The 12,054-nt window shown below is 49.1% G+C and overlaps 6 protein-coding genes across 6 annotated transcripts; 3 read left to right on the top strand and 3 right to left on the bottom strand.

Annotated features, from left to right (window-relative positions):
* Positions 1–207: 207 nt before the first annotated feature.
* On the bottom strand, positions 208–1,610 carry BT62DRAFT_969467 (uncharacterized protein; the record flags this gene model as incomplete). Its single annotated transcript, XM_043188947.1, has 4 exons — positions 208–636; positions 693–866; positions 923–1,392; positions 1,441–1,610. 4 exons carry the CDS (start codon positions 1,608–1,610, stop codon positions 527–529), a joined length of 924 nt encoding a protein of 307 aa, XP_043039229.1. The 3' UTR covers positions 208–526.
* Positions 1,611–1,969: 359 nt separating this feature from the next.
* Positions 1,970–3,966, bottom strand: BT62DRAFT_175662 (uncharacterized protein). The gene is made up of 10 exons (XM_043179932.1): positions 3,736–3,966; positions 3,549–3,678; positions 3,316–3,492; positions 3,199–3,264; positions 2,778–3,149; positions 2,659–2,719; positions 2,440–2,606; positions 2,219–2,382; positions 2,086–2,154; positions 1,970–2,030 (listed from the first exon to the last, which is right to left on the bottom strand). Exons 2-9 carry the CDS (start codon positions 3,604–3,606, stop codon positions 2,086–2,088), a joined length of 1,134 nt encoding a protein of 377 aa, XP_043039228.1. The 5' UTR covers positions 3,607–3,678; positions 3,736–3,966; the 3' UTR covers positions 1,970–2,030.
* A 352-nt stretch (positions 3,967–4,318) lies between these two features.
* Positions 4,319–5,490, top strand: BT62DRAFT_932883 (uncharacterized protein). The gene is made up of 4 exons (XM_043186438.1): positions 4,319–4,625; positions 4,678–4,953; positions 5,006–5,043; positions 5,092–5,490. Exons 1-4 carry the CDS (start codon positions 4,380–4,382, stop codon positions 5,444–5,446), a joined length of 915 nt encoding a protein of 304 aa, XP_043039227.1. The 5' UTR covers positions 4,319–4,379; the 3' UTR covers positions 5,447–5,490.
* A 403-nt stretch (positions 5,491–5,893) lies between these two features.
* Positions 5,894–7,691, bottom strand: BT62DRAFT_932881 (uncharacterized protein). Its single transcript, XM_043186437.1, has 5 exons — positions 7,339–7,691; positions 6,972–7,286; positions 6,768–6,924; positions 6,267–6,720; positions 5,894–6,217 (listed from the first exon to the last, which is right to left on the bottom strand). The coding sequence occupies exons 1-5, from the start codon at positions 7,514–7,516 to the stop codon at positions 6,044–6,046; spliced, it is 1,278 nt and encodes a 425-aa protein (XP_043039226.1). The 5' UTR covers positions 7,517–7,691; the 3' UTR covers positions 5,894–6,043.
* Positions 7,692–7,798: 107 nt separating this feature from the next.
* Positions 7,799–9,557, top strand: BT62DRAFT_932879 (uncharacterized protein). Its single transcript, XM_043186436.1, has 4 exons — positions 7,799–8,447; positions 8,503–8,721; positions 8,774–9,024; positions 9,084–9,557. Exons 1-4 carry the CDS (start codon positions 7,854–7,856, stop codon positions 9,469–9,471), a joined length of 1,452 nt encoding a protein of 483 aa, XP_043039225.1. The 5' UTR covers positions 7,799–7,853; the 3' UTR covers positions 9,472–9,557.
* A 300-nt stretch (positions 9,558–9,857) lies between these two features.
* BT62DRAFT_896498 (glucoamylase G2) lies at positions 9,858–11,995 on the top strand (the record flags this gene model as incomplete). Its single annotated transcript, XM_043183263.1, has 9 exons — positions 9,858–10,013; positions 10,071–10,168; positions 10,219–10,397; positions 10,453–10,597; positions 10,651–10,810; positions 10,860–11,135; positions 11,187–11,646; positions 11,700–11,795; positions 11,850–11,995. 9 exons carry the CDS (start codon positions 9,858–9,860, stop codon positions 11,993–11,995), a joined length of 1,716 nt encoding a protein of 571 aa, XP_043039224.1.
* Between the last annotated feature and the right edge of the window lie 59 nt (positions 11,996–12,054).

Below are 12,054 nucleotides of genomic sequence, written 5' to 3'. Positions count from 1 at the left end.
TGTCTGGCGAGCGGCGACACGAAGGTTGGCAACTTGATCCTATCCACCCGCTTGGTTGGTGTGCTTTGCCCATGAAGTGTCTGTTCTGAGCTAAGATCATGTTACAGTTAGTACTATTAGTTGGGTAGAGGCGCAAGAAAATCAATTTCGGCAGAGTACAATTTTAGACAAAATCATTTTTATTTAAATGATGTAGTGGATATACCCCTTTCGTTGTACCTGAGCCACTCGACACCCATCGCCCGTTGTAATAATAAGCATCACAAATAGTTACTACGTAACATTCAAGAATCAAAGAGTGCTCTGAATAGGAACCAGCATTTAGCAGCAACTTCTTTCGATCAAGTGACCTTGGAGTTATGGGCCCCGCGCACTACCACTGTGCCATGCTGCTATCTAAATGGTAGTAGATATTAATACCATATAAGATGGGCAGAATCAATCTTCAACAAAAAAACTAATATAGAAAGCTGTTAACCGTAGTGTCTACATACCGTGCCTAAATGCCAGAAACCCAAACATCCATTTATTTGGCCTGCCAAAGTGCAGCAATCCAGTCCTCCACAGCCAATAGCTTGGCGTAACCTTCTTCCCCCATGAAACCACCAACCACTAGAACGAAATGGGCTATACATACTGAGAACAATGGATGAGGAATAGATTTGACGAAACGAAAGAGCCCTTGAACGTACCTGCCGCAAGCACAGATATGACAGTAGATAGCGGAAACGACTGTTCGCTCAAAGACCCCCCTTTAATAGTGCCCAGAAGATCCTTGGAACTCGGTATCCCTGCGGCAGGTTGCATAGAAGCGAATATCCCATTATTGAGCGCGAACACAGTCTTGGCCTCTTCGGAGACAGTTTCTGTGGAACACGGGGATCAAATCAAGCTCAATGGGCTGCCAAAGCGGCTACGCTACCTTTCACAGCCTGGTTCGCACCTGCACCAGCGTCCATCCCCCTTCTGAACCAGTCTTTGATACGCTTCATTTCCCCCAGAGACGCTGTCTTGGAAGAATGTAGCTCCTTAAATGAGTAGAAAGACAAGCCCTTGTTGTCTTCGAGCGCATAAGCTTTGGCCAAAGTGTGCCGAATAGTCTGACCACCGCTTAGATCACCAAGATACCGCACATACGAATGTGCCAACAGAGGAGTGGGGTCAGCTGAATTGGCCAAATCCTGTATCCGAGTCACATATTCAGTAAGAGCCGCTGGGGTATTGGCCATGAGTTCGGAATGTATCCGGTGCACCTTCCATGAAGACTGGGGGAGATGAAGGAGGTATGCAATATCTGCAGCCAGTGAGGGCGCACGCTGAAGAAGGGCTGGGTTGTAGGTGGGCTCCAGGACTGGGTGGGTGCTGTGGCGGTCCAAAGCACGCTCAAACGCACTACGAGACCGGCTCAGAAACACTCGGAAAACAAAGAATGGTACTCACTCGTAGATGTACCACAGCATGATCAAGAAACGAGCGTACTCCTCCCTGGCGAGCTCGCCCCGTAGTAGCGCCTCCGCGCCCTCACTATGCTCAATATTCTGGTGGGCTTCCTTGGTGCTCTCCTTGAGGACGGCCGAGAGGGGCTGCGAGTAGTCTATGATAGAGGACATGAGGTGGTGGTGATGATGGTAGAAGGGACAGCGAGGTTACGCACTGCGTGGTATTTATGTAACCCCGACTCGTAGCCCACACAACTGAATCAAGACGATCCATTCCCAGGAAGCTCCAAGTGATATTGGTTCAGATCCGAATGTCAGGAAAGGGAAAACGGTGTCACTGATCGATCTAGTCTTATCAGATAACGATGAGCCAGATAATCAGGGCCCAAAATCTTATTAGAATGCCCCCTATCTTCCTTGACAAGGATAAGCCGATCTATTTACTAAGTAATGTACATGGTTTTTCGTAAGTAGTGAGGTGGTGGTACAACGTTAAAAAACGACAAATCAAAAAGGGTTCCATGAGAAGGTCGAAAAAAATGCATGGACACGTCGGTGTACAGTCATCCATCACGATTCGGCGGAGAAATGCTGTATCGCATGATTATGTCGTGAGATGAGCGAAGTCCGACGCACCCAAACGCACTCACCGTCTGTATATGAGCCATCGTAGGCGTGGCAGGAATAGAAATAGCTCGAATCCGTGGGGTGACCCCTGTTGGCGATTCTCTCTCCTTTTCCTTGTCCGACAAATCGAAATCCCACTCAGGAAACCTCACCTTCAGATCGAGCGACAGCGGTACGGGCCGTACAAGCTCTGGGTCTAAGTCCTCACGCGTCTCGTCGACATCGACGTCGGAGGTTTTATCCGAGTCAACGTCGCTTGCATTCTCGTAGGCTAGGGTCACAGTTGTAGATCCATGGGTATTTGACCGCGGATGATCTAAGTGGTTCAGCTAATAAGGAAGAACCGTCAAGATGCGAGAGACATTGAACATACTAGGGCTCATTCCCATGAGGACCCCACCGCCAATCACGCGCCATGACACGGGGAAGTATCCTCTTTTCATGTTCTCTTCCTTCAAAGACGTGGGCTTGGGGGGCAGATCATTATTCAACAGCGGCCGTTCTACCGTCGTTTTCTTCTCTCCGATTTCTTCATGGATGCTATACAACGGTCAGTCAGATATATGGCTAACGTTACAGATTAGGTACTTACAATCCGCAGGAATCACCATTCGGACACCGGCGATCCGCTTTGTAGTATCTACAAAGTTTCGCTAAATGATGGATATTGAGTTTTGAGTCCTTACGGAATCGGTGCATCAAAACGCGTACTTTTGTATTTCAGTGATGCCGTGGCACACGTCTGAAAGCTCTGTCGGGCGGAGGCAGGATGGCTCGAATTAAATGCGTTAGGAGCAAAGCAAGGAGAAACGATCGTGGTTTGGCCGTGAGCGGGGACAATAATAGGATTCTTATAATCATGACCGTCGCGATCTTTCTCCAAAGACGCGGTCTCATCGGAAGGCGAGCTAATCGGCGAGGTCGGCAGAGCCAGAGAATAGCATTGGTCTGGGAGATGTGGGGGAGGCGGCGACCACAGCGGCGGTGCTCCGACATAGACTCCGGGAAAGGGCGGAGGAGAAGCTACGTAGCACGGGTAATGAGGTGACGACTCCTCCGCTGCTGACTGGTTTTCAAGGAGCTCTGTGAAGAGTCAGCAAGATAGTTTCAGTCCTGATAGGTAAATATTCACGTTTGTACGGGTAGCGAACATCGTTTCTTTTGATATCTGCTAGTTTGTCGCTCATAGAAGGGAGATCTAAATGGACTTCTAGCGACTAGTGCCGTCAAAGTGAAACTTGACGCGTACCAGGGTCCGCAGGGTGAACAAATCGACACCACAGCCCGCTCGAACAACTCCCCGATAGGAAGTAACGACACGCCTTGGAGCTTCGATTCACTGGTGTCGGACCGATGACGTGAGCAAAGTTGCACTCCTCAGCGGGCTTGGGACATTGTGCGATCTGAAAGAACTTGCAGGGTTTTGCTGCAAAAACGTTACTTGTAAAAACATTCGCAAGAGCGTCGAAGCTGAACACGTACTGTGTCTTTTCTTGAGTGGTGGTGGTTTTTTCACCTTCTCGGTTGTGGATGGCATCATCTTCGAATGAAGACAGATAGCGCAGTGGTAATGTAGTGGGCTGCAGGCCTGAGTAGAGGGAGAAAGGGTAAGCTTGAAGCAGACGGTTATTCTTCTCCTTAAATAATAAGGGGAAAAGGATCATCGAACCCTCCGGCGCCCAACTCTAATATCCGGCCCAACGCTTTCTGAAATATATCCTAGACAGAGATCAAATCGGGAAGGATTGTCTCAGTGAGCGGGAACAAGAGAACAATGAAAGCCTGCTATCCAGGCTGACGTGCACAGTTAATATTGACTGTACAACTCGTTTCCGCACCTCCCGTTCTGGACACAAAGTTTCCCTGCACAAGGAACCCTGGAGCATCAGCGGGAACTTATGAAGGCATCCGTAACAAAAGAAGGACGAGAAAGACAATAAAGACCCAGCAGATGGATTGGTCCCGGCTGATGGTATCCCGCACTTATTGTTACTATGCTTTAATGACGAGCACACGGCCTGTACCTGCCTTATTGTTTGCCACAAATCGGGGAGACTGCACTACAAATGGTAAGTGCCGTCTATTTTCCCCGAAGGTGAATCAAAGCGTGATATTTTCAAGCACAAGTTTCCCGTTGGTATTGGGTTGATATCTAGAAAACATATACTAAGTTAGTGATGTAAAAATGGTATGAGCATACCTCGGTAATGAGCACTGGTAGCCGACAACATGTTATTCGAGTCAGATTGACGTGGACAGGACAGGAAGGTTGACTTTATCACCACAGCTAGGCGGAGAAAAACTTTTGTTGGCATGATCGAGCCACGCGACGCCGCCCCTGTTACGACGATGTCCACTGCCAAAGATGTCGATGGGACCCCGCCGGCGCCGCCAGAACAGCTCGATTCTTCCGAAATTTTTTGGCGAGACATCCAGCCATGGCTACAAAGCCACGGGTACCAGCTGCGCCGGCGCTATCGTCCCGGATGGGTCCCAGCATGGAAGCAGCGCAAAACTTCGTTGTTCTGGTGGGAATTTGAAGACTCAATAAAGGCGCATGTACGTCTCCCGGACGGACGACTGGCACAGATGTTCACATTTTTTCGTCTAGCACCCATCAGTGATGGACGCGAAGCGCATTTCGGATGAGAAGCCAGTGATGTTCAAACGGATCCTCTTGTCGCAGCACCCTCACGAGGTTGCAGTGGCGAAATATCTCAGCTCCGTCTCCGATGCGAAGAACCACTCAGATGTTCTCCTTGATGTTCTTACGCTCCCTGAGGATGAGGACGTCAAGATTCTCGTCATGCCTTTGCTTCGGCGCTTCGACGATCCCCCCTTCGATACCATTGGTGAAGTCGTCGAATTCCTCCGCCAGATCTTCGAGGTATGGGGACTGCGTTTGCCGCATGTCATCGACTGACATTCTAAGATATTAGGGACTTCAATTTCTGCACCATCAAAACATTGCTCACCGGCATGTCCGCGCCTTTTCCTTTTCCCCTGGATCTAATTGTTCGTCTAGAGATGTGGGTGTTTTAAACATACTCATGGATGGATCGATGTTCCCAGACGGCTATCACCCTGGGTCTCAATCCAGGACACCAGACTTCAAGCATAAAGCCCGGTTCGTCTCTCGGACCAGCTCTTCACCACGATACTTCCTCATTGATTTTGGCTTGTCGATCCGGTTCATTGATTCCGAAAAACGCCTCGCCGTTCCCATTCGCGGAGCCGACAAGACTGTGCCCGAGTTCAAAGAATACCCCGGAGCTCTCTACGACCCGTTTCCAACAGATATATACTATCTGGGTAATTTTGTCAGAGAACATTTCTTCGAGGTGGACTTATGTGTTTCCATTGCAGAAGAGGAGGACTGACCATGATCCCAGGGCTCGGATTCACCGGCCAAGGCAAAGCTAGGTCTTGAGTTCATCAAACCATTAGTGGACGAAATGTGCCGCTCAAATCCACTGAAGCGGCCCTGCATTGATAACATTGTTCAGCGATTCGAGGCGATCCGACGGTCGCTACCAGGACGCAAGCTCAAGTCTCGGCTAGTCAATAAGGACGAAGACTTCATCGAGTCGGTGGAACTGAGCTTTGCGCACTGGCGCAGGCGAATTCAGCACCGCATTCACCACGATCCACCGGTCCCAATGCCGTAGTGCTCTATCTTATTTTACGCCCGCAGAAAGTGCTTCGTTATTACTACATTATGACCCATTGCTATGATTGCTGGTGGTCGATGCCTTTCAAGTTTTTATACCCACTCTTTCTACGTGTGGCATCCCTTTTCACATTTGAACTGAGATGGTGCATGATAGCATTCTAAACGGGCGTTGATTGCTCGTTTTGACATTGTTCCATTTGCCGCCTCCTTATCGATATCCCACACTTTACAAACGATGCGTAGGTTAGAGTTTATATAAGATAATACATATACTACATTCGAAACCGTCAGTCAAAAGTCCTCATTATTGAGTATCGTTAGTATTGGTATCAGCAGCCGAAAGTAGAGGTGTTCGTTCCGTTGCGGTTTCAGGGGATGTAGGCCGTGAAGATGCAACAGGTGTGCGTGATTCTTCCGTCAGAACGGCCTGCGTCGCCAGATGTGGTGGCTGAGTGACATCTGCCTTGCACACGGGACACTGATGACATGAGAAAATGGACGTCCCAAACGTAAAAATGAGCACATACGAGCTTTTTCCGCTGAATCAACCATTCATCCACCTCATCCAGATGAAATATGTGATGACAAGGCAATACCCTAACCTTGTCACCCTTCGCAAATTCAGAAAGACAGATGGCACACTCTTGCTGATTCTCGAACCATTGGTGCGTGACTTCGGGTTTCGGTGGTCGTGAGGTAGATGGTCGTTCTGTTGACGTCTCGTGCTGCTCAGCGGATTCTACAACTCCACGTTCGAGGTCTATCGTAGATTTTAGTGGTTGAGTAGGGTGCAGGCCTTCGCCGCCCTCATGTTTCTCCCACCCCGCTCCCGTCCACACTTGCCATGGCAAGTTCCGGACAATATCTTCGGGAGCACGATCGCGTTGGGCAGCTCGTGCGGCTCGAATGCGATGAATGAGAAGAGTCATGAACGTAAGAGCCGAAGGAAGCAGAAGAATAACAATAAAGGTAACAATAGGACTGAAAGGCAATGAGAAAATGCCGTCAAAGGGAGTGATACGACGTACGAATACCACTCCCAAGTGGAGTAGTCCGCGGTAATAAGCAGAGACAGCGTGCGGAGGCCAGAATGTGAAGTGTTTGAGGCTGCGATGAGAGATGAGAGTTGTACGTAGTCAGAGTGCTTGATGTAAGTGGCAGAAATCTTGACATCAGAAGCATCCTCTGCCAACAGGTCAGCCATTGTCACTTGATGAGAGTGACAGACGCACCAGGACTGTACATGTTGACGAGCGTGTCAGGAAGTCCTGAGATGTTCGGATTCTCTCCTCCGACAACAACAGCCCGCGCACCCAGCCGCTGGGCCTCTCGGACCTTGTTCACGAACTCACATTTACCTCGCTGTACAAGGGCTATCCAGGTCTCGGATGGGTCTGGCTTATGAGGCCCGTTCAAGCACAACCGAGGACATCCAGTGTTAGGGAAATGGTCAAAAGCCGAGCCGTTCGTTGAGCATGGTGTCGTAAAGGTGTTAACTGGGATTACATAGCCCAAAATCGGACCTGTAATTTCTGCCCCAAATGCAGCTGCAGAGAGTGGTGAGCACGAAAGTATCTGGATTTGAGGTGAACAGAATACCGGGTCGTGAAGAGAAGGAAATAACAGGAGACCGATCTACAACAGAGACAGTGCTTTCAGCTCCCCATGCCCAACCCCACCAGCTCTTCTCCGACCGCGATCCGAGCGAGAATATGTGCAGTGGACGGACACTGGAGACGAGAGAAAGTACAAGAATGGGGCAGAGCAATCTGCGCATGGTAGTTGGTCGTTAAGTCTGAGAACCGCCTAGATTGCTCTGGTAGTGACGGGTATTCCACGTGCTTCATCACTCGATGTCTCTCAGTCCTACGCGAATATTGCGTATCTGGGACTTTATTACTGAAACTACTTGGGTCTTTATACAACGGAAATAAGGCGCGCAACGAATGGTTTGCTGTAAAATGTCAGACCGACTACCATGCCTCTACCGTCCGTATTTGTACACTTTTGCGCGAAGATATGCGGCATACCATATCGGGAGAGTCATGGTCAAATCAAGGACACCAAAAATTTCTTTCATCTCGTTATCTACTTCTCAGAAAGGCGCGCGGATAATGCTCCATTTTATACAAAGACGATGCCTGAACAGGCCTCTTCGTCTCTATCGAACATTGTCTACCGCTTCCCGAGCTGTAGAAATTGCTCCCACGAACCATGAATTCCGTCCACCGCAGGCGCGTCAACGGACCTCACCCCCACCGCCCGTGTTCAGTCGTTCCCTGTATATCTATGACCTTCCAGCGAACTACGATGCCACACACGTAGTAAACGCCATTGGGGAAGAACCCATACATCGAATCAGCCTAGGGAAGGACCACATGTATGTGAACTTTTGGACGCCTACACAAGCCTCACGAGTTGTGAATCGTACTGGTGGGATGTTGACAGTTACAGGGAATCATGCCTCTCTCAGATTCAACAAAACTGCTCAGGACCTCCTTTTGGCTACGTCTGTTGCTCATCTGGGCGTTGCGAAGACTACGCGCGCAATCTATATCTTCGGGGAGTCCGTGAAGGCGAAGTCATTGGAGGGGTGGGAGGAACTAGTCCTTCAGTATGGGCCATTGGAGAGTATAAATTTTGGGACACAGAAGGACGGTTCCACGTTTCTTGTCGTCACATTTTTGTCTGCTGAGCACGCTCGTAAGGTATGGTCAAACGTAGATTCGATGGCACCGCCCACACTGACAAATGGTTGTATAGGCCATGTCAGCACTGAAACACGGGCATACCGTCAAGTATCGGCGTGACTTTGAAGCTGCACAGAAGCCTGATGTCAAGAGACGCGTAATGTTGTCGGGACTCAGCCCTACCCTTTCCACAACCCTCTTGACAAACCATATTCTCGATATAATAGCATCGATTGGCCATGGGGAGAAGATAGTAAAAATAACCCGTAGCGGCCCTAAAATTGGCAAAGCAGTAAGCAAAGCAGATTTTCGTCGGTTTCTATCCATTGACACTACCCTCTTAGGTCGTCGACTTTACCTTGCCTACCCAAGCGAGACTGTTTTACGAATCTTTCCAAGCTGCGAACTCTAATCCATATGGACTGACGGTAGAGCTGAATGCAATTCGACCCGTATCTTCATTTCTGTTCCAGGCCATCCATTGTGGTGCCAACAGAACAATTCGTTTATACACGGGAAAGGAAGAAATTCCCAGAGACAAATTAATGGAGGATTTTAATACGATGGGGCATACCACTCAAGTGTACTCGAGAGCGTACGCATGTTATCTTGTATCGACGTCACTGACCTGACTAAAATGATGTCTGTTCGCAGAGGGACGGCGTTCATTACTTTCTCCTCTCTCTCCGATTCGCTCAAAGTTGTCAGTGACCTTGCAGCTGGCCGACACGATCTTGAGGGCTATACGGGCTTTTCGGTTACGTTTGCCAAGAACGACCTCCAAGCGGCCCTGAAATCGGCGGTTGTTGCTGAGCCAAAGGGCATTAGAGGTGAGGAGGAGCTTGAAGGGGAAGCTGATCCTGCGGACATTATTGTTGATGTTATGGCGTCGGAACCCTCTTCGGAGCAGAGATCAGAAACGACACCCGTTTCTTCAGAGATTGGAGAGGTGACTCCTACACAGGATATCGAGTTCCCTGCAGATGTACCCACAGAGAGCCCCGCAAGGACGGAGCCAGTACCTCCTAGCTCTTCGGCTTAAAATTATGCTATTTTTCAAAAATAGTTCTGCATAATCAATGACGTCACCCCATTCATTGTGTTACTTTTCGGAATCCGCCCTCTTTCTTCCATGCCACCTGCCTACCTCTGCTGACACGTAGAGAAAGTTCTACTGACTGAGTAAAATTCAGCTGAAAAAAGCGCCAGTCACTTGTCCGTATTGCACGTGTAAAGGCCATGGATGTGAATCACACTCCGTCGCCAGAACCGCGACGACCATACGCTTTCTTTGCTCACCTGATCCTATTTTCCTCGCTGTCATTAGTTCTCTTTTACTCGGAGATATCTTCAGTCACAAACTTTCCTTCGTTTCATTATAAATATGGCATGGGCATCTTTCCCAGCAACCACGACCTGACTACCGACATGCGTGCCTTCTTCGTTTACTGTCTTGGTCTCTCTGCTTCAGTGTGGGCTCAGTCGAGCACCGTCGATGCATATGTTGCCTCAGAGTCGCCTATTGCCAAGGCGGGAGTGTTGGCCAATATTGGTCCCAGCGGTTCCAAATCTTCGGGAGCTAAAGTATACCTTGGTTCTGCTGTTTGCGATGACGCGTATTGACGCGTTGTTTTTCCTCAGGCAGGTGTTGTGATTGCGAGTCCAAGCAGTACCAACCCGGACTACTTGTATACCTGGACTAGAGATTCGTCATTGGTTTTCAAAGCCCTGATTGATCAGTGAATTTCTTTCTTTGCACGCCGGCTTCTTTTCATCAACATATATTCAGATACACACAGGGACTCGACACCACTTTGCGTACCGAAATTGATAATTTTCTCTCTGCCGAGGCGACTGTTCAGCAAGTGTCCAATCCAAGTGGGACTGTTTCGACTGGCGGCCTTGGTGAACCCAAGTTCAACATCGATCTGAGCGCATTCACGGGTGCCTGGGGAAGACCACAGCGGGGTATATGCGGTCTATTTATTCTGTCAGACCTCTTTCTGATCGTCCCCATTGACAGACGGACCTGCCCTTCGTGCCACTGCCTTGATCACATACGCTAATTGGCTCATTGCTGACGGCAATACTTCCTATGTGTCCAGTACTGTCTGGCCCGTCATCGAGCTTGACTTGGGATACATCGTCACCTATTGGAACCAAACGGGGTATAGACATATATATTATCACGCTTCTACACCGCCCTTAACGATCCGTTTAGGTTTGACTTATGGGAGGAAGTCGATTCTTCATCATTCTTCACCACTGCTGTCCAACATCGCTCGCTGCGTGAAGGCGCCACACTTGCTACTGCTTTAGGAGATACTACTCTTGCCACTCAATATACCACACAGGCAGACAATATTCTGTGTTTCTTACAGGTAACGTACTCGCGCCTCCACTACGAAGAAAGCTGACGTTGATGGATAGTCGTATTGGAACCCCACGAGCCTTTTTATGACAGCCAACACCGGCGGAGGTCGATCTGGAAAAGATGCTAACACTGCTTTGGCCTCCATTCACACGTTTGATGCCGCCGCTGGATGTGATGCAGTGACATTCCAACCGTGCTCTGATAAGGCGTTGTCGAGTTTAAAAGTGTATGTCGACGCTTTCCGGACGATCTACACCATCAATAGTGGTATTGCTTCGAACGCGGCCGTCGCTACTGGCAGATATCCGGAAGATTCGTACATGGGAGGAAACGTCAGTTTCCATACCTGTGCGCAGATTCGAATCACTCACTGTCATCATTAGCCTTGGTATCTGACAACCGCAGCGGTAGCTGAGCAACTCTATGATGCTATCATCGTTTGGAACCAGACAGGGTCCATCGAAGTGACCTCCACATCCCTGGCTTTCTTCACTCAATTCTCCTCTTCGGTCGCAATAGGCGTGTACGATTCTTCTACTACGACGTACAGCGACTTGCTGAGCGCCGTGAAAACCTTTGCTGATGGTTTCTTGGCTATCATTGCCGAATATACACCTTCGGATGGTGGGCTGTCCGAGCAATACAGCAAAAGCGATGGGTCGCCTTTGAGTGCCGCTGACTTGACGTGGAGCTACGCGGCAACACTAACAGCATTTGGAGCGAGGGCGGGTGTGAATCCTGCCTCATGGGGCGCGAGTGGGCTAACGGTGCCTTCGTCTTGTTCAACCAGCGGTAGCACGGTGAGCATTACATTCAACGAGTATGCTATTACGGTATGGGGAGGTGAGTGATACACTTCTTATCGGCTCATCTCTAACTCGTATATCGTTTCTCAGAAAATATCTACTTGACGGGCTCCATCGATGCTCTGCAGGACTGGTCTACCAGTACCGCACTTTTGTTGAACACTGATAATTACCCTACTTGGAGTAGTGAGTTTCCTGATGTTCATTTTGTGTTTTAGTGATGTTTATGGTTCTTCTCAGTCACACTGAATCTTCCGGCTTCGACTACCTTCCAGTACAAGTTCATTCGCATCTATAACGGTGTGGTAACTTGGGAATCTGACCCAAACAGAGAATACACCACTCCGGCTTCGGGATCTGATACCATTAATGACTCATGGCGTTGATGGATTGAAGCTAATTTGCACTTAATGGCCCCTTGTCGAACACTTTGTATACTACTTAG

Source organism: Guyanagaster necrorhizus (assembly GCF_019112545.1).
Source record: "Guyanagaster necrorhizus MCA 3950 unplaced genomic scaffold BT62scaffold_14, whole genome shotgun sequence".
Lineage (NCBI taxonomy): Eukaryota > Fungi > Basidiomycota > Agaricomycetes > Agaricales > Physalacriaceae > Guyanagaster > Guyanagaster necrorhizus.
This window is presented reverse-complemented; position numbering and strand designations above follow the sequence as displayed.